This window comes from Cyprinodon tularosa, unplaced genomic scaffold (genome assembly GCF_016077235.1).
Source record: "Cyprinodon tularosa strain WSP-4 unplaced genomic scaffold, ASM1607723v1 ctg1326, whole genome shotgun sequence".
NCBI lineage: Eukaryota > Metazoa > Chordata > Actinopteri > Cyprinodontiformes > Cyprinodontidae > Cyprinodon > Cyprinodon tularosa.
Window position 1 is genome coordinate 29,728 of NW_024038144.1, and position 27,572 is coordinate 57,299.

Genomic DNA, 27,572 nt, shown 5'->3' on the forward strand with positions numbered 1-27,572 from the left:
GATGTTGTCTGGTGATTTATTGGATTTTAAAACCAGCAGATCTGTTGTGCTGGAGAAGCCTAGTGATTATTTTGACTCTCTGCACCTCTGATTGGCTGAAAAGTTCCCAGAGCTCCTCCTCTCCACGTTACCATTGGATACCATCAATTTGGCGTTAATGTTAGATTCCTGGATGTCTGCTTTATGAGCCATCCATCCATCATCCATCCAACCTTCATCCATCCATCCATCCATCCATCCAACCTTCATCCATCCATCCAACCATCATCCATCCAACCATCATCCATCCATCCATCCAACCATCATCCATCCAACCATCATCCATCCAACCATCCATCCATCCATCCTTCATCCATCCATCCATCCATCCATCCAACCTTCATCCATCCATCCATCCATCCAACCATCATCCATCCAACCATCATCCATCCAACCATCATCCATCCAACCTTCATCCATCCATCCATCCATCCAACCTTCATCCATCCATCCATCCATCCAACCATCATCCATCCAACCATCATCCATCCAACCATCATCCATCCAACCATCATCCATCCAACCATCATCCATCCAACCTTCATCCATCCATCCATCCATCCAACCTTCATCCATCCATCCATCCATCCAACCTTCATCCATCCATCCATCCATCCATCCAACCATCATCCATCCAACCATCATCCATCCAACCATCATCCATCCAACCTTCATCCATCCATCCATCCATCCAACCTTCATCCATCCATCCATCCATCCAACCATCATCCATCCAACCATCATCCATCCAACCATCCATCCATCCAACCTTCATCCATCCATCCAACCATCATCCATCCATCCAACCATCATCCATCCATCCAACCATCATCCATCCATCCATCCAACCTTCATCCATCCATCCAACCATCATCAATCCATCATCCATCCAACCTTCATCCATCCAACCATCATCCATCCAACCTTCATCCATCCAACCATCATCCATCCAACCATCATCCATCCATCATCCATCCATCCAACCTTCATCCATCCATCCAACCATCATCCATCCATCCAACCATCATCCATCCATCCAACCATCATCCATCCAACCTTCATCCATCCAACCATCATCCATCCATCCAACCATCATCCATCCATCATCCATCCATCCAACCTTCATCCATCCATCCAACCATCATCCATCCATCCAACCATCATCCATCCAACCATCATCCATCCATCCATCATCCATCCAACCATCATCCATCCATCATCCAACCATCATCCATCCATTATCCATCCATCCAACCATCATCCATCCAACCGTCATCCATCCATCCATCATCCATCCAACCGTCATCCATCCATCATCCATCCATCATCCATCCAACTGTCATCCATCCAACCGTCATCCATCCAACCGTCATCCATCCATCCAACCATCATCCATCCATCCATCATCCATCCAACCATCATCCATCCAACCATCATCCATCCATTATCCATCCATCCAACCATCATCCATCCAACCGTCATCCATCCATCATCCATCCAACCGTCATCCATCCATCATCCATCCATCATCCATCCAACTGTCATCCATCCAACCGTCATCCATCCAACCGTCATCCATCCATCCAACCTTCATCCATCCATCCATCCATCCATCCATCCAACCATCATCCATCCAACCATCCATCCATCCAACCTTCATCCATCCATCCAACCATCATCCATCCATCCAACCATCATCCATCCATCCAACCATCATCCATCCATCCATCCAACCTTCATCCATCCATCCAACCATCATCCATCCATCCATCAATCCATCATCCATCCAACCTTCATCCATCCAACCATCATCCATCCAACCTTCATCCATCCAACCATCATCCATCCAACCATCATCCATCCATCATCCATCCATCCAACCTTCATCCATCCATCCAACCATCATCCATCCATCCAACCATCATCCATCCATCCAACCATCATCCATCCAACCTTCATCCATCCAACCATCATCCATCCATCCAACCATCATCCATCCATCCAACCATCATCCATCCAACCTTCATCCATCCATCCATCATCCATCCATCCAACCTTCATCCATCCATCCAACCATCATCCATCCATCCAACCATCATCCATCCATCCAACCATCATCCATCCAACCATCATCCATCCATCCATCCATCATCCATCCAACCATCATCCATCCATCATCCAACCATCATCCATCCATTATCCATCCATCCAACCATCATCCATCCAACCGTCATCCATCCATCATCCATCCATCATCCATCCAACCGTCATCCATCCATCATCCATCCATCATCCATCCAACTGTCATCCATCCAACCGTCATCCATCCAACCGTCATCCATCCATCCAACCATCATCCATCCATCCATCATCCATCCAACCATCATCCATCCAACCATCATCCATCCATCATCCATCCATCCATCACCCATCCAACCGTCATCCAATAATCATCCATCCATCATCCATCCAACCATCAACCAATCCTCCATCTATCTATCCAACAATCACCCAGCAATCCATCCTGACTCTCAGTTATAAAGATCAGTAGTTCTAAAGTCTGCCTTTGTCTCCTGTATTTATTCTGGTGAGAACGATTCACTCAGACAGCAATAATCTTTAGAAATAAAAATGCAGAAACTGAAGACCACAATAAATTGGACTTAAAAGAAATCAAAATAAACCAGTTCTGATGTCTTGAATGTTCTTCTCAAACAATCGATGCAGTTCTGACAGAATATAAAACAAGTTTTCTGACTGACTTAATTCTATTCAGTTTATTTCTATTGCGCCAATTCACACATGTCACTTTCCAGTTCACCAGATCATCCAGTCAGATTGATTCAAAGTTTTCTATCTAAGGAAAACCAGCTGATTGCATCGACTCATTGACTCTTCAGCAATCCCTCACACTATTATTAGGTATTAAGGGCGGCATTTGCACAAATCAGGTTAGGCATAGGAAGTAGAGCTTTATATATGGGAGATCGCTCAGCAAGAACGGATGGGAATTTAGCTGAGGTGCAGAAGGAACGGTGGCATTAAATGGTCATCGTCACCATCACTTCAGGCAGAGGCGAGGTGCATTTATTAAAGGCAGATCCATATAATCCATTCATCCATTCATCCATCCATCCGGGGCCTGATTACAGTTTCTAATGCTGTAACTGTGGTTTAAGGATTACGTAATACTAGAAACCCACCTTCCCTCAAGTAGCGCATTAGAAGAGGCTGCTTGAAGATCTTCATCCATCCATAATAGCCTGCAGCCAGAATATAATTACTTTTTCTCTGGAGGGCCTTGAAGTGCTCATGTTTAAAGACAGACAAGAGGAGAAGCTGTTAATTACTTACAGACCATCCTCAAGCGCTGCAGCAAAGATGTCCTTCAGGAATTTAGCTGAAAAAGGGGAATTCACAGATACGGAGGGTTGCTAATTCTTTTAAAGGCCGGAACCAAATTAGGCCCCCGTCATCAGGGGCCCGGCTCGATTGGCAGGCTTTGAGCCTCACGACTGAAACCTTTTATTATGCAACAGATCTGAACCATTTGTCCATCAGGGAGGCTTTGTTGTTCTGAAGGGGAGCTTAACAGCTACCCTCTTACAGTATTTTAAGAAGCACCCCAGAGTTTCAGTAAATGCCGGAGAAACAAACAGCAGTACTTAGAGTTTCTCACTGAGTTATTTTTGGAGTAATAAACCTGTAGATGGGATTAAAAAGCTTTCAGGTTTCCAACAGAAAACATTGTTAAAGCGCATCGAGGGAGATCCGCTTCTTCTCACTATTTATCAAACATAACTGTCATGAACCGAGGACAGATTGACCCACTATTCAAGGAGAGACAGTCAGTAGGAAAGTTCAAAACGGTTTATTAAATTAACAAAAACTAAAGTGGAGCTGTGGCTCTCGGACAATGCAGGATGGGGAGAGGGGCACCGCCCAATCAGAGACACTCTGCAGGAGAAATACAGGTAAGTGACCATGATCATCTGACAGAAGATGATTATCTGAGTTGGCCACTTACCTGGTTTAACAGTCCAGTCCTAGAATGTCCCCAAGTGCTGCAGTCCCAGAGGACATGCTGGAAGCCGATCCTGCTCAGGGATCCAGAACAAACAGGAACAGACAGGTGGCAGTATCCAGGCTTTCAGGCATCCACAAGCTCCCAGGCAGGTTCTGAGTCTGACAGGGTCTGAAAGCGTGACCAGGTGGTCACGCACAGGAACAGACAGGATCAGGTGCAGACAGGCAGGCTCAGTGGAAGAGGGTAACAGAGACAGGACGTGGAACCAGAACTTGATGCAGGACTTTAAACTGGTCTCCTCCTGGAGCCAGGCTTACTTTGATAAAAACTGAACCTCCCCCCATATAGAGCCAAAAACCCAGAGGACTCCGCTGGGGAGGAACAGTGGACGATCAGGAGACGAGACAAACACAAAACCCTCTTTCCACTGGCAGCCAGGATCCAGGACACGAACAAAGGAGTAAAACTAACAGACAGGCTAACAGAAAGACAAGTAATGATCTGGCCCTGAATGCTCAGGCTGAACTGAATATAAACCAGAGGAAACAGGTGAGAGGAATAAATTATAATTAAGGCAGGGAGGGAAAACGACAGGTGAAAGGAATGACTAATTAAGGGAGAGCAAACAGGCCAGATCATGACAATAACAGCCTGAAATCGAACTTCTCAGCAGAAGCAAGGCCCGATCCCATTTCTCTCACTTGCATTTGTTTTGGTCCAAGGTAATCGGTTTTGCGCCTTCATGTGTAGGGTTAGTGGGTTCAAATAGTTTTAAGAGCTAGGGGGAAGTGCCATCCAATCCTTCAAACCAAGTGTGTGACTTCAGAACGGAGTGGCTTCCCAGAACTCCTTCAGTGAAAGGAAAAATGCTGTCCGGAGGACGGGGGGCTGCGGGCCGGGAGGCAGGCGGGGGGAAGCACGATTTTGAAATTCCCCCCGGACATTTTTTAGGTATGAAAAGTAGGACATGTCCTGGAAAAAGAGGACGTCTGGTCCCCCTACCATATCAACAATCTGATGTTTCAGTGAGTGAGTGCTTGTTGCTATGATGCGTCTTTGCTCAGCAGCTTGGCTCGTTATAAACCAACCAATCAGAGCACAGCTCATCTAAATATTCATGATCATACCATAAAAGGAAGAAAACCTGTCGTTTCATTCTAGGGCTTTTAACCAGACTGCATTAGGGCTCATAGAACAGCTAATATGCCATTTTCAGCCCAAACAATGTTACACACCCTATTCAAAGACCTTAAAGGGGATTTGGGTTGTTTTAAATTTGGCCCTTGATTTTCCGTTATTCCATCATGTTCTACTCACCCATATGAGTTTTTTGTCATTTGTAGCCGTTCTGAAGATATTTCGTTAGGTTGTATCCTGCTGTTAGGTTATATCCGGTGCCCGGATGACGTCATACACACTTTATGGCGTACCATAAAGAATAATTGGGAACAGTTTAGTTTGTGCCTTCAAGTCGTTGCCCATAGGAAGACGTTACCTGGATATAACCTAACGGAATATCTTCAGAACAGCTCCAAATTACACTAAGCTCATGTGGATGAGTAGAACAGGATGTAATAACGTAAAATCAAGGGCAAAATGTAAAAAAAAAATGGCGTTCTCCTTTAAGGACCAGCACCAAATACCCTATAGAATCATTCTATCAACCCTTTAGCCATGCATTTTGTTTTTAAATATGTTGGAATATCTGAGTTAGACGTAAATACAACTGAATTCCTTTCTGTTGTGTTAAAGCATGAATATAGCTCGATTTTAAAGTCGAGAAAACTAAATACTTTCTTTAAACCAAACTACCATGTTCCTCTTATATTTGGCGAATTTATGTTTGAATATTTTGCAAAAATATGTTGCCGTGCATGATGGGGTTTTGCATCTAAAGGCTAACGGTTCCCATCTTATGTGCATTGTTGCCTGGTGGGATGTTTCCCAATCTGGCAGTTTAGGATGACCGTCTATGGGTAAAAAAACATTTTTCTCTAGATTTATGGCCTAAGAGGTCAACAGAACCCCTTATGACGAGCAAATAAATGGACGTAGTGTTCCATCGCCCGGACACCGTATTCTTAGCTAATTTGTATATATCTATATATATGTATTGACATTAGCATGCTAATTTGTATATATCTATATATATGTATACATACATATATATATATATATATATATATATATATATATATATATATATATATATATATATATATATATATATATATATATATATATATAGGGGGGATATTCATATATCAAATGTTCTTTGGAAATTTGTAAAATTTAAATTACTGTTAAAAAGTAACAGTAAGATTTTATATCTATATACCATATATATATATATATATATATATATATATATATATATATATATATATATATATATATATATATATATATATATATATATATATATATATATATATATATATTTATATATATATATATAGATATATGTCTATATATCTATATGGATATATTGATATATATATCAAATTATCTATATGTATATAGATATATAAATATAGATATATAAGGCTATTTTTTCTCTGTTTATTCTTGCTTTTAGGTTAAATATAAAAAAATAACCCTCCACTAGCGTTGCCATTAAAAACCTTCATGTTGATAGGCAGAAAATCTATTGTGGGCGTGGCCTCAGCAAAGATTTTTTTTTTTATTGGTCAGCCTTTCGCCGGTTGCTTGTTCCCCATTGGTCATTTCCTGTGACAGCTCCGGTAAGAACAGGAAGAGGGATGCTAACTGGCAACCAGCCATGTAAACAGTGAGCAGAGGATGCTAGGTGTTAAAAGCGCCAGGCGGACAGCTGCTCCTGGTTAATTGAAGCCAGGATGAAACCTCTAACTGTACCTGGAGCATTAAGGTAGGCTCCACTTAATAACAGACGCGTGTTCAGTGTGTGGCGAAACCGACAGGAGACATTAGCTGCGGCCCGCTGTCATTAGCATGCTAATAGCTAGCCTCAGTATTATCGGTGTTGGACTGGCTAGCTTAAAAGCTCTGCCGTCTAACGGCTGAAATGCCAAGTCTGGTTATTGTGGATGGTTTAGCTGCGCTTTTGATCAATGTTTCAATTCAAGTTTGATAGAAATGGTTCTTATACGGTTCATAATGGTGCAATAGGGAATTAATCCCTCATTTTATGGTTCGACAGTTGATATTTCTTTCCTGTTTACGCCCAGCATGGATATCCCAGTTCCTTATATCCCCAAATATCCTGCTGCTCTTTGCTCAGAGATGATTAACGATAGCCTCTGACCCTCATTCAGCAAAGAGCTGTTCCCTATGTTTGATGTTTATTAGCTGCTTCTAATCATCTCTGGTTAACAACCTTAAATACCTGGAGGGATCAAAAGGGGCCAGATTATTCTGCTCTACCTATGACACCCGGAAGTTGTCTGCATGCTTCAGTCAAACCTAGCAATAAAAAGGTATTGAAGTTTTGACAAAACACATTTCAGTTACAGTTGAAAACATGTTTATTGTGAAACTATCAGCTCAGTTTTACCTGACTGCAAATTCCTGTTAGATTGTTTAAAGATATTTCAACCAGTTCAGTTTATTTCTATAGCGCCATTCACAACACATGTCATCTAAAGGCACTTTACAGTTCACCAGATCATCCAGTCAGATTGATTCAAAGTTTTCACACTGAGCCTGGTTCTGATGGAGGTTTCTTCCGTTTAAAAGGGAGTTTTTCCTCTCCACTGTCGCTAGAGTCAACGAGTCGATGCAATCAGCTGGTTTTCCTTAGATACAAAACTGATATAATCTGACTGGATGATGTGGTGAACTGTAAAGTGCCTTGAGGTGACATGATGTGAATTGGAGCTATAGAAATAAACTGAATTAAATTTTTTTAGTAAGAACAGAGTCTTGTGATCTTATAACAATTGACAGTGTGAGTTATTTAAGAAAAATCAATCTCTGTCAAAACCAGAATTTCCATTCTGGCTTTTTAAAGATCAGTAATCAGTGATCGGCCAGAAACCTGAAACTGGTTCACCCCAAAAAAATGATCCTTCAAATTAGATGCCAGCTTCGGTGTTATTTACTGCAGCCTGAATGACATCATAAAGCTTTATCTGTCTGATTGAGCAGCTCAGAAACCAAAAGTGAGCTGAACCAACAGCTGAGTCATCAGAAGCTCCTGATATCCTCAGAACCCAAACTTGCTTTACGGGAAAGTCTGCAAGGCAGCAGAAATGGATTTGGTCACTGGTGAAGATTTGACGAGATTCCCTTTAGATTAGATGCACATTGTATGGAGTGAAATGGGTTCCTTCATTTTTGCAAGCAAAGAAAATACAAATAAGAAAAAAAAAAAATATTCAGGAATGTTTTTTTTACAGTAACTGTGTTGTTTTTCTCAGATTCTTTCTGTCATGTTTAAAAAAAAAAAACAAAACTATATTTTTAAGATTTTATGTTGTTTTTTTAATGTTTCAGATTGAGTTTTAAAAATTGCTTTCTTTTTAAATCGGGTTTTCCAGATTATGTTCTGTTCTCAGGGTTTCATCTGAAGTGAGAAGGAAAACATTTCTATTGGTCCACTGGATGTTAGCAGCATTACTTTTATACATCGCAGCACAAACCTTTCTATTTGGCTTGAGTGAAAAGACTGCAATCTTTAAAGAGCAGTTTGAAAATAAATAAAAATAGTTTGAAAAAATAAGATTTGTATGGAAGCCCTGAGCGGTCGGGTAACTCAGATACTTTTTCACTGTGGTTTTCTTGAGAAAACGAGTTAATTTTCTTATTATCTAAAGATAACGACAGCTGTTTTCTCATCATAACGAGATGATTGGTTTGTGTTAAAACTTATTACATCCTTCAATAGCATAACAGCAGGAGGATTTATAAGTCATGGCAGCCTATGTGTCATTCTTTAAATAATCCTGTGTTTAACTTTCAGGTAACAAGACGACGTTGTTGGTTTGATGTTTTGCTTCCACTTCTGATTCATAAGCAGTTAGCCCTATGCCTCCAGGTGTTTTCTGAACATCCCGGTGTTACGCCTGGAACAGCTATAAGATGCATTAACCCCCAAAATGAGTCCAGATTTAAGCTTTTCCTTAAAAAAAAACAGTCAGATTTGTTTCTACCGTATTCCATCCAATCCAATCATCCGCCACCACCTGAAAATGACTGAAAAGAAAAAGGAAATTGATTATTTGCTCAGATGCGGTACTGCGACTGCTCAACTAACTGTTTTCTTGTGATAACAAGATAATTATTTGGTATCGAGAAAACAATTAAATGGTTTAACGAGATAGTTGTGTCATTGTCTCGAGAAAGCAAAGGAAAAACAAAAACTCGGGTACAACCGCCCTCAGCTTCCGTAGATTAGAAAATATGAAAACTTAATAACTTTTAAAAAACAAATCTGAGAAAACCGCAAAGGAACTTTAGGATATTCGCTATCTAGTATGATTTGTGGGGCTGAAACGATTAATCTGAGTAATCAGGATAAACAGTCAAACAAAAAAAGAAAAATAGAATCTCTGAAATAATCGTCAACTAATCGATTAATCATTAGCTGGAGTATAGAGACTCCAAATCATGCCTTTAGCTGACAGAGCGACCCACTTAGTAATCATGCCTAAATTATATAAAGAATATATTAACATTTTTGCATTTAAGATAAAAAAAATAATAACCTTTTCATCTGGATCATCATGGTGCTCTATCAGAACTCCTCAAGTGGAAATGTTTATGTTCATCTGGTTTAATTTAGTAAAAAATCTTCTTTAAGGAAACCTTGGCTGTCCGATTATTCATCGATTAATCAAAAAATAATCAACAGATTAATTGATTAGCTAAATAATCCTTGGCCTAGCGGTTAGAGCAGGGTGCGCTTGTGCTCTGAGAAATTTGCAGATCCCCAGTTTGATTCCCAGAGCCTCCACTCTGGGCCCATAAGCAAGACTGTTAACCCCACACTGCTCCCCAGGCTCCACACAATGGCAGCCCATTACTCCCCAAGGGAATGGGTTGATAGCAGATATCCATATTGAGATCAATAAAGTACAATTATGATTGTTATTTTCAGGCCTAATATTTAGTTTAAATTGGTAATTAATGTTTTATTTTGGTTCAAAATAAGACTTGTATAACATTTGCTATCATGCAGTCATTTTTATCCCGTAAATTGAGGAAGAAAAAGCAACATATGCTCTAAGAATCAGCCTGAAAATATCAGGAGCTCATATCAGGGATGAAATTTAGACTGATGTCAAATAATTGGCATCAGCAATGGAATAAAAAAAGCCTCTATGGGTCGATCTCTGCGTGTTGAACATTGATTACTAAATCTAACAAGTTGATAAATGTAGCTTTGAGATCCATGGAAGAGTTGATCAAGTGCAAAGATTGATTAGAGCTTTGGGGGTTTTCCTCTGCGTCATTTCAGGGGGATTAGGAGCGGATTTGTCCCTATTTGTACACTGAATAAATGTGAATAAGCACTCTGCAGCCTCCCAGCAGCTTTAGACTCATGTAAACAGTAATCCTCCTGTAGAGGCCCTCAGCCTGTTCAACACATGCATGCTGTTTTGATTACGCACAGAGTTGCGCATCATGCACCATTCAGGGGCCGTGGAGTTTGGTAGTTTTTACAACCAGAGAAAGTTGCAGAGAAGTGGCCATGTTTGTATAACAGTTTGTAAAGAACACGTCTTCTGGTGCTGAGATGGCAGCTTCCTGCTGCTGATTCAGCAGAATATGTTTGTATAGAGGTAATGGCGTCCTAGTTTTCTGGAATGGAAAAGGCAGAGTATGCAGGGATTGACCCCAGAACTTACTCTGGATCACCACTAACCCTGCTGTGTGAAATGTGTCCCAGTTCTGAAAAAGGATCAGGAAAAGCTTCTTGGGTCAGTTAATAAGCACGGCGGAGGATGTTTGATGCTGTGGGCCTGTTTCTTATTGGACTGCATGGCGTTGAAAATGGGTTATCGCTTGTACATTCAGCAATGTGATCATTTGATTTCCTTTGAGTTTTATTTTCATGCTCGTATTTATTGGTTTACTCATGTTTTTTTTTTTTTTTATATCACATGGCAGCTCTGTTTTTATTTCCTGTTTAATATCAGCATTAGGGATGCACGATATAATCGTCCCCCTATCGGTATCGGCCTTAAAACTGAATATCGGACATCGGCCACCCCACCGATATTTAACCCGATATTTGATCAGCTTCTGAGTTTCTAAAGTCTAAAAAAAAAAAAAAATACTACTTCTTCTTCCTCAAAAACTTCTTTTTTACAGACTTAAAAACTTCTAAAGACGAGGGAAAAAATATTGATCCATTAAAATATCCCAATATCTTCATATGCTGATATATTGCCATTTAAAAACAAAATATCAATCTCTTTTATTAATGAAATATTGCTATATGTCATCGTTATGCTACGAAATCCCCCGAAAATTCACCAAATGTTGCCATATTTTTATATGTTGATATATTGACGCGGTATCGATCTATTTTACTAACAACATCTTACAAGAATTTGCAAAATATCACGAGAGTTTGTAACAGAACGATGAAATTTCACGAGATTTTGAAAGTAAAATAGATCGATACCGCGTTTTTAAAAATCAATTTGATGTCAGCATATGAAAATATATTTGAGTTTATTATTTTTCAAAGTGTCAGAAATGGATAATAAAACTGCTATTTTCAATGACTACTTATTTTTGTCCAGCTTTAACATCGGTATCGATATCGGTTATCGGCTACACGAGTTTTAAAATATCAGCATATCGGATATCGGCCAAAATCCCAATATCGTGCATCCCTAATCAGAAGTTTAATTGAACATGAACCCTTCAATTGATGCATATCTGTTAAACTTGCATTTCTTTTGATTTGTAGTTCTCTGTGCTTAACTGAGCACCGGTAGCCATGGATGGTTCTAAAAACGCCTCCTTCCCCACCATCGGGGAGCTGGATGATTATCTTAATGAGCACGATTCGAACTTCATCTGGCTGCTTGTTGGTAAGAGATTCAACCTCTCACTGCGGCGCTAACACCTGTTCAAAGATGGATTTTCTTTCTTATTCATGTCCTTGTTTGATTTTTATTTAGTTTTACTGTACTCCGTTCTATGTTGGAAACGCTAACGGTAAACTAGCTCCACAGGTGGTTCTGTCTGGGATAGAAATGGTTAAACAAATTAGTTCTGATTCGGTTTTTATGTCAAAGGATGAAAGAGAGAAGATACAGTTATTCACAGTAAAAATCTGAGCTTGTAGCTATGGCTAGGAGAGAAACGGGACTAAACACTGAAAACCAGGCTGATCTCCAACATCTAGAAACAAAGGTGTTGATGGCAGCAGCACAGCTGATATTTCTCTCCAGGATGCAGTCACAGCCAAACAGGAACAGACCAGATGAAGCTACTATGAGAAAAAGCAGAGAGAGCAGAACGTTAGAGATTGAACTAACAGATTCTGCAGAGTGGGAGAATAGAGATAGAATGAAGCAGAATGATGAAAAAGGGGTCCCTATGTCCTCCAGCAGTCTAAGCCTTTCCTCTGCGTCATTTCAGATCCCTGATAAAAGATGGAGCTTGTTTAAAATCTCTTTCCATTGACTCAGAACTTGTTTCTTCTTCTGTTTCAGCCACCATTCTGTCCTGTGGATGGATCATCTATTTAACTTACTACAACTCTCGCAACATCGGCCTCTTCCTCACCCTTATCATCAACAGACTTTACAAGGATGGCTACATTCACATCGGTATGGCTGAGTCTTTAGGAACACATCTGAGTGGGGAAAATTCTAGCCTGGGTCTGTGGAAACAAACGGCAGAACGATTTCAGAGCTAAAAGAAAATCATTAAGTGGGTCACAGAAGCTTAGTAACGAATCCTGTTAGAGGAAGGCATCTCTCAAAAACAAGCTTCCCATTTCTATGTCCTAAGGGCTGCTGAAAACGGCTGTTTTCCTTTAGCTTGTCCATAAATCTCTAAAGAAGTCAGTCGGTCGGGTCCAGCTGCATCAGGAAGCTCAGGAATGAGTTCAGCTAATAAATGACCCAGTCAGTCCATCAGGTTTCTTCTCCTTCTTAAAAGCATCGCCCAGAAGCATTACGAAGCTTCTGGTTGTCATGGCAATGAAGCTGAGCAGCTCTTAGTCATTCTAATGTAGCTTTGGATGAAAATATTCAGTTCAGTTCAGTTTATTTCTATATCGCCAATTCACAGCACACTTCATCTCAGGTCACTCTACAGAAACAATTCAATCAGATCATCCAGTCAGGTTGGTTAAAAGTTTTCTATCTAAGGAAAACCAGCTGATTGCTTCGACTCATTGACTCTTCAGCAATCCCTCACACTAAGCATGCTGGTAGCGTCAGTGGAGAGGAAAAACTCCCTTTGAACAGGAAGAAACCTCCAGCAGAACCAGGCTCAGTGTGAGCGGCCATCTGCTGAGGCCCACTGGGGTTCAAGGAGACAGAAGCAGACATAGAAAAAGAAGCATAGATACAAAAGGCAACTGTCAACCAGCTCCACAGGCGGCCCCGTCCAGGAAACACACAGCCAGGCAGACGAGCTCCGAGCCAGCTCCCATGTCAGAGGATGAAGAGAGCACATCCAGTTAGTCACAGTCAGAGAAACAGGACTACACTGGAAAACAGGCCGAGCTCCAACATCTAGAAACAAAGTTGTTGATGGCAGCAGCACAGCTGATATTTCTCTCCAGGATGGAGTCACAGCCAAACAGGAACAGACCAGATGAAGCTACTATGAGAAAAAGCAGAGAGAGCAGAACGTTAGAGATTGAACTAACAGATTCTGCAGAGTGGGAGAATAGAGATATGATGAAAAAGGGGTCCCTATGTCCTCCAGCAGTCTAAGCCTATAGCAGCAGAACTATAGAGATAGCTCAGGATAAAATAAATGTTATAAAGATTTGAAAATATTTTCTAAACCAATCCTCGGCTGCTGTTTGTGGGGTTCCCAAGGGTCCTTGATATCCTTGAAAGTTTGTGAATTTTAAAACAAAATGTTCAAGGCCCTTGAAAAGGTTTGAATAAATAAACGTACGTTTATGCCGCATCATGATTTTCACTGAGGTTGTTTTTAAGCTCATCATGTTAACAATGTCTTCATGTCCACAGGTTCCTTCTCCTTCTCAGTTCTGTCAGGAAAAGTCATGTTCAGAGAGGTCTACTACATCAACCAGGACATGTCCATCAGGTCACCGCTAGCGTCCAAATCCCCTTTATCGGTCTTCGGCTCTCTGCTCACCGGCTGCTCTCTCTCTCGCTCTGTTGCAGGATTCAGGACGGCTTTCTCATATTTCGCTGGTGGAAAATGTACAACCCGAAGCAGAAGCAGCACGGTGAGTTTGGCTGCAGAGATATTCAAGACAGACCTCTCTAACACATGAATATATTAGCAGGGGATTTTGCTCCATTGGTGCAAGCAAAGAGCACAGTTTGAAAATGGGGAAAATTATGGAGATAGATCTGTCTCCATTTTCACAGATGTGATTCATGCATGCACAGCATGATTCACACAAAAACAAAAAAATCCACAGACTCGCAGCACAATTCATGCAAGCACAAAAAAATCCAGCAGGATGTGGGATCTGGGGGCGTCATCCCACCTGGAGTAGTTTCTAGTGATTGGCTTATACAAGGGAGCTCTGCGATGCAAAAAATGCATTTGTGTATCGAGGCACGTCAGGAATAACCTGACTCCGCCAGATGGATTTGCTCCGCATATCCATCTGGAAACCTTCCGTTTAAGTAATTTTGGGAAGGGGCGAAAATACTGGTTAGCTGATTGGCCTATGTTGGTGATAGACGGGCCAAATAAACCAATCGGATCAACGAAGCATATGACGTACTAACAGAGCGACGACGAAGAGGAGCCAATTGATAGATCAAACTCTTGGTGAAACCAGTCAGGAGAAGAGCAAAAACATATTTTCCTCTGAGAAAAGCCTCCAGAGCAGTGTTTTGCTCTTCTTTCAGTGAAAAAATACTCTGTAATTCCCATAAAACTTGCTCGATAGCCACGCTAACGCTAGTTTCATCGGCTGAAGCCGCCATGTTCTTTAGATTGAACTGTTGCGCTTCTCGTTGCGTCACACCTCAACCCGCCTCAAAGCCAACGCTGATTGGACGTTCGTTTGGTGAACGGCTCCAAACTTTCTTTAACGGAGAGTCTCCAGACTGATCTGCGAGTGAAACCTTGAAAACTCGCGAGATCAGGATGGTCTCACGAGGCACGTCAGGAGAGTCTCAAAAATCCACACACAAATACAGTGAAGTTTAAAGACTACCGGTACTTTATAGTTTAATTTGTGTTTAACGTGTGTGTGGATTTTTTTGTGCTTGCGTGAATCGTTCTTTGCACGTATGAATCATGTGTATTTGTGAAAATTGAGACCAATCTAACTCCATACAAAACTGAACCTTTGAAAGGTTTTCAATTAACAGGATTCCCGCGGGGCCTTAAAAAGCCTTAAAAGGCATTGAATTCTTCAAAATAAAACTAAGGCCTTAATTGGTATTAAAATGTCTTAAATCAGTCTTTCGTAGGTCTTAATTTTTAAAACATCATAAATAGGATTATTTTTATTAAGATTTATTTTTGTAATCTAAATAAAACATTAAAATTGTCTTTTTTTTTTTTTATTTAAAAAAAACATAACGGCTCGACATTATTGGTTCCGTCCCGATAGCGGAACCAATAAAGCGTTGTTGCGGCCGGGACATTTGGGAGATGCACCATTAACTTTTTGTCTGGTAAATATGAGCAAGTGTAAATGTAACCAAAATAGTCTCCAGCCAAGAGTTTCCTCCATGGCTAAAACCAGGGAACATACATGAGGCTCAGTGGATTTAGTGCAAGAAGTCATTCAAGCTCAGAACGATGGGAATTAAGGCAGTGGAGTCGCACATGCGAAGCACGAAACACAAAGCGTCAAAATGGAGTTAGAGAGAAACAGCCGGTATTTCTCAGTTTAGTTCCACCCTTGTCTCTGCAACGCCTCCACTTATCACCAAATCAAACATACTAAGAAAACCATACAAAGAAAAATAGCTGCTAAAAAGACTTAGCACTGGTTATGTTGGGGCTTTAAAACTGATTAGTTTTGTTCCCTGCTAAAACAAAGTTTGTGAATTCAGTTAAATAATTGTTCAAATATATCTGTCATTGGTGTGTTTTTAGCTTTCTTCCTGTATGGGAAGCTTTTCAACATTTGAACCATTAGTGCAGTGGTTTATGTTAAAATAAACCTTTGGGTTAAGTTGTTACAAGCAGGCTTTTCTTGTGTTTCTTGTAAATTTGGTAAATTGAAATTTTTATTTCAAGTGGCATTATAAAGTCTTAAATAGTCTTGAATTTAACTTGCCTTGTGTTGTAAGAACCCTGATTTAAAAAAATATATTTTTCATATTTTACTTTTTTAGCTTCCATTCAAATGTGAGAAGTTCTATCTCTAAAATATCTTTTATTTTCCTTAAGTTTAATGAATTTTTCCACGTTGCTCTCCCTTCACTTATGGGTGCGGGCTTTCCTCTAGTTTGGGGAGGGAACCTGCTTTTCTATTATTGTTTCAAGCAAATAATGTTTTTTTAATTTGAATAAAAAAAATGCAATCCAGAAATAAAACTTTAAAAAACATTTTTGAACTAAAAAAAGTTTTGAGAGTAACGTTTTTTGCCTTCCTACCCGGACAGATCCAAAAGCAGAGACCAGGCTTTATGTGACGGTCAACGGCTTCGAGTTTCACGTCTACAACCGGACCGACCTCTACGCGCGGCTTCAGGAGACGTTTGGCCTGGAGCCCACGCTTCTCACCACCAAGAAGGAGGAGGAGCGGGGACAGGAGGAGCGGGCCGAACCCCTGGAGAGGTCCGTCCGCAGCCCGCCGGGTTTGTCTTCCCTTCGTTCCTCAGATGATTTCAGCTGAGAATCTGTCTTCTGCAGTGTGAACATCAGTGCGGAGAGTCCAGAGCCCACGTCGTCATGGCGATCCCTCATCCCTGTGATTAAACTCAACATCAGCACGGTAAGCCCCCCCTCCCCCCTCTGTTTGTGGATCTGTCCTCCGCTCAGAAACTCACGTGTTGCGTTCTGGTTCTGCGTTTCTCCTGTAGGGCCGCGTGGCGTTCGGGAACCACCACCTCCCTCAGACGCTGTGTGTGAACTTTGAAGACGCCTTCCTTACGTACGCCACCAAGCCGCCGTCCAGCCACCTGGACCAGTACATGCACATCGTGAAAGGATCGCTGGAGAACGTGCGCGTCATGCTGGTTCCCAGTCCGCGCTACCTGGGAATGCAGAACGACGAGTGAGTTCCTCTGATGTTTGGATGATGTTTCATCAGAACTCTCCTTTCCCTCCTGGTTTCCTCTTTAATAGCAGGAGGCCTGAACTGGCTTCTCTTAATGCGTTATTTTCTATGCGTCCTGTTTTATTTGGTGTCTGTGGCAACAATAAAGGTAGGAGGTAAAATGAGAATGAAGCAGCAACAGAAAATGTAGTCTGGATTTTCTAATAAACTAAATCACTGGGAACCGCAGAGGATTCTGATGTTCCACTTTCAACACAGACCCCCCCGACTGATGGGCGAAGGCTTCGTGGTGATGCAGTCCAACGACGTTGACATCTACTACTACCAGGACGAACCAGGTGGGCTTTGCTCCTCACAAAAACCCTACCTTCCTTCTTTCCTTCCTTCTTTCCTCCTTCCTTCATTGCTTCCTTCTTTCCTCCTTCCTTCATTGCTTCCTTCTTTCCTCCTTCCTTCATTGCTTCCTTCTTTCCTCCTTCCTTCATTGCTTCCTTCTTTCCTTCCTTCATTCCTTCCTTCATTCTTTCCTTCCTTCCTTGATTGCTTCCTTCTTTCCTTCCTTCCTCCATTGCTTCCTTCTTTCCTTCCTCCCTTCCCTCATTGCTTCCTTCTTTCCTTCCATCTTTCCTCCTTCCTTCTTTCCTTCTTTCATTCCTTCCTTCATTGCTTCCTTCTTTCCTTCCATCTTTCCTCCTTCCTTCTTTCCTTCCTTCTTTCCTTCCTTCCTTCCTTCCTTCCTTCCTTCCTTCCTTCCTTCCTTCCTTCCTTCCTTCCTTCCTTCCTTCCTTCCTTCCTTCCTTCCTTCCTTCCTTCCTTCCTTCCTTCCTTCCTTCTTTCCTTCCTTCCTTCCTTCCTTCCTTCTTTCCTTCCTTCCTTCATTGCTTCCTTCTTTCCTTCCTTCCTTCATTGCTTCCTTCTTTCCTTCCTTCCTTCATTGCTTCCTTCTTTCCTTTCTTGCTTCCTTTATTGCTTTGTTCCTTCCTTGCTTCCTTCCTTGCTTCCTTCTTTCCTTCCTTCCTTTCTTGCTTCCTTGTAAACTCGCGACCTCTGTGCTTCTCTTAACCCCCCATCAGGTCTGGTCCCGTTGGAGCAGGAGGGAGGGGGGGAGGCAGAGACGAGCAGCGAGGAAGATAAACTGCAGGACCTTCCTCCATGCTGGGGGCTCGACATTGTTTGTGGTAAAGGAACCGACTTTAACTACGGACCGTGGGCCGACCGGCAGAGGTGAGCAGACCAATCAGATCTCGGCTGAATCTGATCCTTAAGCTGAATATTGAGGGAAAAAAAACTTCCATTGGTTACATGAAAATCTAAAAAGAAAAAAAGTTATAATTGTTTCATTACCATTAATTAATCTCCAAAATGCCCCTCAACTCTGTTTTTATTGGAATTGATCTTTGTTTATAAGCATACTGGCATCTGGGATTTGAACCCCAGACCTTAGTGTTGCTAGTCTACCGTTCCCCCCCAGCTGTTGGACCAAATAAACCGATGGCGTGGACTGTAACTGTAACCATTCTGTTTGCATCATGACATGTTTGAGTCGCTCTGGAAGTGAGGAACGTTTGTCTCTGCAGGGATTCCCTCTGGAAGTTCTTCCTCCCGGCCGACTACCAGGTCATGGACGTGAGCGAGGTCCCACAGCCGGGAAAACCCAGACAGATCCAAGCCTTCGAGCTCCGCATGAACATCATCGCCGACGCCACCATCGACCTGCTGTTCACCAAAAACAGGGTGACTGACTGCTGCCTTGTTTGATCCCACTTCCTGTCTGTGCCGAGGGGCTCCTCTTTGTCTCTGAGCCTCGCCAACCTTTCAGTTAGTGATGTTGGCGTTTTATTCTATCTGAAACCGTCCTCCTTAAGCTGAGGATGTGAAAGGCACGCCGAATAAAGAAACAGGAACAGGCTTTAGACGAAGACGATCGTCCTTTTTCCTTCCCTGCTTTCAGCGTTTTGTCTTCAGGTTAGGTGTCTCTTTTATTTTTAGTCTGTGATAATGAGACGTCTCTGTTTGTCTTCCCCCCCCCTCTGCTCCGTCTTCATCGCTGTTACTAGGAAACCAATGCCATCCATGTGAATGTAGGCGCAGGCTCGTACCTGGAAGTCAACATCCCCATGACTGTGGGAGAGAATGGTAAGTAGGTGTTTCACAGCAGAAACAGAAGTAAACATCTCCACGGCTCCAGGTTAGATGTATGGATCCTAGAACCACTTATTCTACCTTTTATTAGTTCTCCTTATGGTATGACTTTAGCTTTAGCTCTGGGTAAACATGGTGGAAACGCTAATAAGTCAGCAAACAGCAGAGAGGAGTCTCAGTGGGAGAACCAGAGTCAGTCTGTGTTCTGTCAGATCAACATACCCATTCTCATGTGTTTATGTATAGTTTTGTCCAAAAAATAGACTTTAAACTACCTCAACAGGCGTGTATCCCTTTGGTCATGTACAAAATAAAACAATTTCAAGTCAGATCACCATACGCTTCAAAGAATAGTTTTGTTTTTTTTTGTTCATGACTAAAGGGATAGACGCCCGTTGAGGCTAAAAGTCGGCCCGATGGAAAAATTCTCGCAGGCCTGGAGAATCGTCCCGAAAATGGCAAAAAAAAATCATTCAGTGTCAAAGTCCAGCCTTCTCTGGCTTTCCCCGCCCATACTCTCTGTTGCCTAGCAACTGTGACACTTGACACACAAGGCAGCCAAAGAATGGATACGGAACTTCGCCCTACTGTTCTGGGTGCTAATAACATTTCTGAGAAGCTTCAGCAGCAGAACCGTCGTCTCAGATATCTAGTCTCCACACTACAGAGATGTTTTAATGTGAGCTTAAATGTTAGTTAAACCCATTTCCACAGTAAAAGATAAAAACCTTTCAATTAACCAAACCTTACCCGCCACATATCTGACTCAATAACCTGTCTTATTGTTGGCCAGGGCCAACACAGATCCCTTTTTTTCCAACCCACACTTGGCGCTGTGGTCCTGAATTCGATTCGAATCTGATCTTTTCAAATGCAACCTGTGTCTGCAGGGTTTCCACGGGTCATTAAAAATCACTAAAAGTCATAAAATGTGATTATTGTGGCATTTAAAATGCTTTCTTTAAAAAAAAAAAAAGAATAAGCTTATAAAAACAATTCTATCAGATATATTATATTGCGATATATTTGCGCAGAACTGATTCCGGTTGATCGCAAAGCCATATGTTTGGAAAAGAAGCTTGAGTCAGAAAAAAAAGGTAGAGAATGGGAAAATGCTAATTCAACAAAACTGGCTGGAAAAGAGGAACTCGGGACATGGCTGCAGACTGTCGACGGGTACCTGTTGGTGGCATTAAAAGTATTTCTAAGAGCATTAAAAAGTATTAAATTAGAGTCACTCATTCCTGTATAAACCCGGGTCCGAACAGCCAAGTCGCATTCATCCAACCTGAACGGCATTAATACCCGACGAAGGTCACAATTCTGCGTCTCGCTGTGCAGAAGCAGCAAGAAAAATGACAACCATGATGCGGAGAGTAGTATTTATGTTTAACCATCTGGGAAAGATCGCTAGATGTTCTCCAGCGCTACCAACATTGTTTACTTCCATAAACACAGAGCATCCTTGCTTATGCAGGGTTCCCGCGGGTCCTTAAAACGTCTTAAAAGGCATGAATTCTTCAAAATAAAACTAAGGCCTTAATTGGTATTAAAATGTCTTAAATAAGTCTTTCGTAGGTCTTAATTTTTATCATACATAGGATTATTTTTATTCCGATTTATTTTTGTAATCTAAATAAAACGTTAAAATTGACAACTTTTTTTATTATTTAAAAAAAAAATAACTGCTCGCCATTACTGGTTCCGTCCCAATAGCGGAACCAATATAAGCGTTGTTGCGGCCGGGACATTTGTCTTTTTGTCTGGAAAATATGAGCAAGTGTAAATGTAACCAAAATTGTCTCCAGCCAAGAGTTTTCTCCATGGCTAAAACCAGGGAACATACATGAGGCTCAGTGGATTTATGCAAGAAGTCAATCAAGCTCAGAACGATGGGAATTAAGGCAGTGGAGTCGCACATGCGAAGCACGAAACACAAAGCGTCAAAATGGAGTTAGAGAGAAACAGCCGGTATTTCTCAGTTTAGTTCCACCCTTGTCTCTGCAACGCCTCCACTTATCACCAAATCAAACACACTAAGAAAACCATACAAAGAAAAATAGCTGCTAAAAAGACTTAGCACTGGTTATGTTGGGGCTTTAAAACTGATTTGTTTTGTTCCCTGCTAAAACAAAGTTTGTGAATTCAGTTAAATAATTGTTCAAATATATCTGTCATTTGTGTGTTTTTAGCTTTCTTCCTGTATGGGAAGCTTTTCAACATTTGAACCATTAGTGCAGTGGTTTATGTTAAAATAAACCTTTGGGTTAAGTTGTCGCAAGCAGGGGTTTCTTGTGAATTTGGTCTTAAATTTTTATTTCAAGTGGCATTAAAAGTCTTAAAAAATGTCATTTCGTCCTCTACTGCGCATGTGGGACATGTAAGCTGTATGAATTCAGTTCACACAGGAGATCACATACAAGTCGCATATATTTGGAAATGTGAACGGCAACGCAAAAAAAAAAAGAAACTGTGTAAACGTAGCCAAACTGTCTCAACAAAATCATCAAACGATCAAACCAGTCTAACGATCCACCTTTAAGTAGGTTTTTGTTTATGACCAAATATAAATCTTTGGCTGTCCTGCCTGGCTTCAAATGTCCCATTTATCAGTTCCAGGGATGTGAAGTCTCCTTTGGTTCATAATAATCCACAAAAAAGAATATTAAATTATATCTGCAATAAAGTGTCTGCCTGTGGGGCTGTGATCCATCAAAGCTTGTTTTCTTGCTTTGAGTCAGAAATAAAAACGATAAAAAAATTTTTCTTCCGGTCGCTGCATCTGGTCCGTTTGTTTTCAGCTCCATGTTTCCCAGTCAAACCAGTCCAGAGTTTTCTGACGGATTGCTTCTGAAGCTGCGGTGGCCTTCGTGGATGAAATTATGATAAATGTTGATCTTTAACCTGAATCCGTGATGCAAAGATCTATTTCTACCCAACAGATGGTAAATGGGAGGAATCAGTCAGTCAAGCTCTGGAAATTAGGTCATAAATTTAGTGCAGCAGTTAGAGAAGAAATAAGAGTGTAGATTAAAACAATATTTCCATTATATTCATATCATGTTTTCTAATCTATGAGATCAGCTGGAAACGGAGCAGCTTTGCTGTTTTTCTGGCTGCATGCAGGAGTTTAGAACGAGGCAGCAGCCTGTGAGGTATGGAGAGCCGTTTCATTCATTATTCAATAAATAAATAAAACGTTGCTATTGATAAATATTCCATAAAATATAAATCACCATGAAATAAAAAAAGTAAAAACAATTATTTTATTATATAATCATGTAGTATTATTTTGTGACACTTTTGTTTAACTCCTTTTATTTCCTGTTATTTTTTGACTGCAAAAAATCTAAATCTAGATAAGTCATTTTCTCTTATAATAAGTGCATTTGTTCTTGAATTGAGGAGATAAAAGAGACATTTTGACAATGGAACAAGACAATTTACACTTAAAATTAGAAAACAGAATTGCATCGTCTTATTTCAAGTGCATATTACCTAATTATCTTATTTTAAGAGTAAAAATACTCATTCCATTGGCAAACTACCTCGTTTACCTGCTCAAATTAAGGGTGAATACACTTAATTTAAGAAATTTTTACTCATTTCTAGATCATTTTTGCAGTGTTGATGCGGGGGCAGAGTTTTATCTGTCGGGTGGCGCTGGTTAGAGTTCAGCGACGTCAAATATAATAAATCATTTTATTTCATGGGGATATTTATTTGATAGAATATTTATTGATGGCAGAATTTATTTAATTTCGAATGAAACGGCTCTCCGTAGTGAGACACAGCTGTGGGAAGCAGTGAGTGTTATCAGACGGTAACGGAGCGATGGCTGCTTCCACCAGAGGGCGCTAAACTGGTAAAAACACCGAAAAGTCATCAGATTTTCTCCAGCTGCTTTTTTTAAAACAAAAAGTTGTTTGAAGGATCTGAAAGTCACCAAATATAACAGAGTTGGCAACACTGGACTGTTGGCTCCAGTTTTCTTTCACTGAGAGCAGAGCCTTGTAGCTAACAGTTAGCGTTATGTTGGGAGGGATTTTTTTTTTTTTTAACTTTGTATATTTGCTTTTTAAATAAACATAAACAAGAACACACATTGCAAAACATTCCTTGGCACATAGATTATGTAACAGTGTATGACTGAGAGCAAGTAAAAGAAAATCCTGCATCCATGAAGCTGACTGATAAAATGGACGGATAAACTTTCAGTTCAATTGGAAATAAATCTCTCTATAGGTAACCATCTCTTTACAAAAACATCAAACTTCAGTTGTAATTGGGCAGATAAATCCTCCATTCCATAAACCTCCTTCACTTTCTGCTTCCACTGTGCAACCATAGGAGGCAGTGCATTCCTCCATTTTATCGTTACCATTTTTCTAGCAGTCATCAGTAGAATATGTAGTAAATACTTTTGATCTCTGGAGTACTTGTCCTCAGGATTTAGGTCCAAAAGAAACTGTCTCAGAGTGAACGGCAAGTCAGTACCCAGAACCCTGTCTATCTCACTCTTTACCCCCCTCCAGTAAGGGAGCATCATTGGGCAATCCCAGAATATGTGCAGGTGGTCGCCAATCCCTCCACATTCTCTCCAGCAGTACATCGCAGCTGGGTTATCTACAAATTTAGAGATCACTAAGGGTGTCTTAAAGAACCTTGTCTTCATCTTCCAGTCAAATTCCTTCCAGGTGTTGCTATTAATACCCTTATGACATCCAATACATATTGTTTCCCATTCCCCATCCTCCATTATAATGCTGGGAGGGATTTAACGTTAGGCTTTACTAGGCAGTTGCCTACGGCCCCAAGTTCCATCTAAAACACAACAAAATGCAAAGAATTTGTCTCATTTTGCTGAAAGGACCATTTTATATAAAAAGACCAGAAGCATCAGATTTCATCATCATATCCATGGAAAACTTTACAAACATGTTTTTAACAACAGGAGCAAAAAGTGTTAATTACACATTAAAAAAGCCACAGGAAGGCACATTCTTAACATGTTTGAACTGCTGTGGTTAAGTTGCCTAACAGTTGCAGCATTTATCACCAAAAACAAAACGATCTAAACTTTAAAATCACGAGTGATGGAAAGACTTTTTTTTTTTTCATCTTTCGATTCCCTCATAGAAATCAACTCCTCTGGTGGTTAACCTTTATTTATTTATCAGTTTTGTTGAGATTGTTCACTTTGCTGGTGAAGATTCTCAGTCATCCAGGTCACGGACTTTGTTTCCAAGCTTGAAGACGTTTCGCTTCCCATCCAGGAAGCTTTTTCAATACAAATGGTCAGAAAAAGGGGGTGATTTCCCTTTTAACGTTCCCTTTACAGGGGAACATAACACCTCGCCTGTTCAGCCAGGCCAACAATTCCCTCTATTCACCCCCCTTTCAGAGACACAGACAGGTATGGGGCATTACAGGCTAACAAAGACGCTATACGACTCCCCATTCCAAAGGGGGGGGACCCGTTCATCCGTTTCTTTTTGGATGTTTTCTAAACTAAAACCAGGCTTTGTTGCGCTGCTGGATAAAAAGTGGAACTAAACGCTATTTCTGACATTTTGAATTAATAAAGCTTCCTGGATGGGAAGAGAAACGTCTTCAAACTTCTCTTTTTACTTTTTGGAATTGTTCACTTTAAAAATCAGGCAGTGGTGAGATGTGGGTCTTTTAGCCCCGCCCCCATTGTCCACACAAGTATTTCAGAGAATGTTGCAATGAGTTCTCATGCCAGCAGGAAGTTTCCCCTGGTTCTCCTCCATGTCTAGATGTGCAGCAGACGTTACAGGAAGAGATCTTTTAGCTCCGAGCATTTTTTGGTTCCTCATGTTTATTTCTTTTGTTTCTGCCCTCAGGCTACTCTCCCACCATCAAAGGTCAGCTGCTCCACGTGGACACCACCAGCAGCATGCAGTTCAGGACCCTCCTGGAGGCGGAGATGTTGGCTGTGAGTAATGGATTCTCCCGCAGCCCCGCTTTGATGGAAGCCATTGGAAAACGAAGCCGCCTTTTTTCTGTTTCAGTTCCATGTGATCGCCAGCTACCCCCGCGTGTGGAATATGCCCCAGTCCTGGCAGTGCGAGATCGAGGTCTACAAGGCCACCTACCACTTCATCTACGCTCAGAAGAACTTCTTCACAGGTCAGGGAGGCAGTCAGTCAGTACCACAGCTGCATGGAAGCAAATCTGTCCCAATTAGAAAGGATTCATAGAAACGCTTTTTATTTAAAAACATAAACAAAGCTGTATTTTCAGACTTGCAAATTAAGGCCCTGCCACACCTTGCAGATTTAGCAAGCGTGTGCTCGACATCCCAGACTGTCCTACCTCAGCATGCTCATAACTTTTTTTGTATTTTCCGTACGTCAGGCATACGCTGGTCTAAATCGTCAAGGTGTGACAGGAGCTTAATTCTCAGACTGCTCAGTTTTCTGAGGTAGTTAGATCAATAAATCAAATAACATTTATATATGATTTCATAAAAAAAATGTCCCAGCAAAGAAAGACATGAATGTATTTAAATATGTCGGATTTTATAATAGAAATGCTTTTTTTTTGTCAAAATAAGCTGCATTTGGCAACACATATAAAAGTACAAAGTAGATAATAAAAAATCCCTTTCTTCTGCAGGATGCTTCAGTTTGCATTAGGGATGCACGATATAATCGGCCCCCTATCGGTATCGGCCTTACAACTGAATATCGGACATCGGCCACCCCACCGATATTTAACCCGATATTTGATCAGCTTCTGAGTTTCTAAAGTCTAAAAAAAAAAAAATAAATACTTCTTCTCCTTCTTCCTCAAAAACTTCTTTTTTACAGACTTAAAAACTTCTAAAGACGAGGGAAAAAATATTGATACATTAAAATATCCCAATATCTTCATATGCTGATATATTGCCATTTAAAAACACCATATCAATCTCTTTTACTAATGAAATATTGCTATATGTCATCGTTATGCTACGAAATCCCCCGAAAACTCACCAAATGTTGCCATATTTTTATATGTTGATATATTGACGCGGTATCGATCTATTTTACTAACAAAATCTCACAAGAATTTGCAAAATATCACGAGAGTTTGTAACACAACGATGAAATTTCACCAGATTTTGAAAGTAAAATAGATCGATACCGCGTTTTTAAAAATCTATTTGATATCAGCATATGAAAATATATTTGAGTTTATTATTTTTCAAAGTGTCAGAAATGGATAACAAAACTGCTATTTTCAATGACTACTTATTTTTGTCCAGCTTTAACATCGGTATCGATATCGGTTATCGGCTACATGAGTTTTAAAATATCGGATATCGGCCAAAATACCAATATCTTGCATCCCTAGTTTGCATATTAGTTAAAATGATGAACAAAAAATGGTTCATGTTTCATTTTTAAAAGATGTCCCAGCAAAAAAAGACCAAAAGTCCTTTGCATAGGTTGGATTTTCTAATTAAAATACTTGATAGAAAAGATTTTTCATTTTAAGAACAAAGCTGATTGTTTTACTTAAAAAAAAATAATAATTAAATCTAAATAATCCAAAATATATTTACATTTTCTTCTGACTTCTGTTTGAAATTTTAAATAATAAAACAGTTTTAAATTTCAAAAGATGTATGCAAAAAATTTGCCAAAATTATTTCCAAATGTCTTTTTTTATTGGAATATATTAACAGAAATGCTTCATTTTTTTTATTTTGTTCCGTTAATATAAAATTGGTACATATTTGCTTCCATACAATCAAACAGTCTAGCTCTCCTCTTCTAAAAGATCTGAGTGCATCCATCCAAAGAAGCTCGTTCCTTTCAGATTTGATCAAGGACTGGGCGAGCGACAGCGCCCCAGACATCTACTCCTTTGTTCCCTATTCCTGGAAGTTCAAGATTCTCTTCCACCAGTTTGAGATGATCTGGGCAGCAAACCAGCACAACTGGATCGATTGTTCCACCAAGCAGCAGGAGAACGGTGAGGCGCCGCCCTGGGTCAGGTTTATGG

The 27,572-nt window shown here is 40.6% G+C and overlaps 1 protein-coding gene across 1 annotated transcript in view; it reads left to right on the forward strand.

Moving 5' to 3' along the window:
• The first annotated feature begins 6,800 nt into the window (after positions 1-6,800).
• Positions 6,801-27,572, forward strand: part of LOC119778389 (transmembrane protein KIAA1109 homolog) — a 41,560-nt gene continuing 20,788 nt past the window's right edge. Inside the window, exons 1-15 of the mRNA XM_038277579.1 lie at positions 6,801-6,956; positions 11,970-12,093; positions 12,721-12,837; positions 14,221-14,299; positions 14,380-14,444; positions 16,798-16,972; positions 17,048-17,129; positions 17,218-17,411; positions 17,673-17,752; positions 18,488-18,638; positions 18,992-19,148; positions 19,472-19,550; positions 25,424-25,515; positions 25,592-25,709; positions 27,387-27,542. Coding sequence (XP_038133507.1) covers positions 12,000-12,093; positions 12,721-12,837; positions 14,221-14,299; positions 14,380-14,444; positions 16,798-16,972; positions 17,048-17,129; positions 17,218-17,411; positions 17,673-17,752; positions 18,488-18,638; positions 18,992-19,148; positions 19,472-19,550; positions 25,424-25,515; positions 25,592-25,709; positions 27,387-27,542 — 1,639 coding nt within the window. The 5' untranslated portion in view covers positions 6,801-6,956; positions 11,970-11,999. The remainder of the gene's footprint in view (positions 6,957-11,969; positions 12,094-12,720; positions 12,838-14,220; positions 14,300-14,379; positions 14,445-16,797; positions 16,973-17,047; positions 17,130-17,217; positions 17,412-17,672; positions 17,753-18,487; positions 18,639-18,991; positions 19,149-19,471; positions 19,551-25,423; positions 25,516-25,591; positions 25,710-27,386; positions 27,543-27,572) is intronic.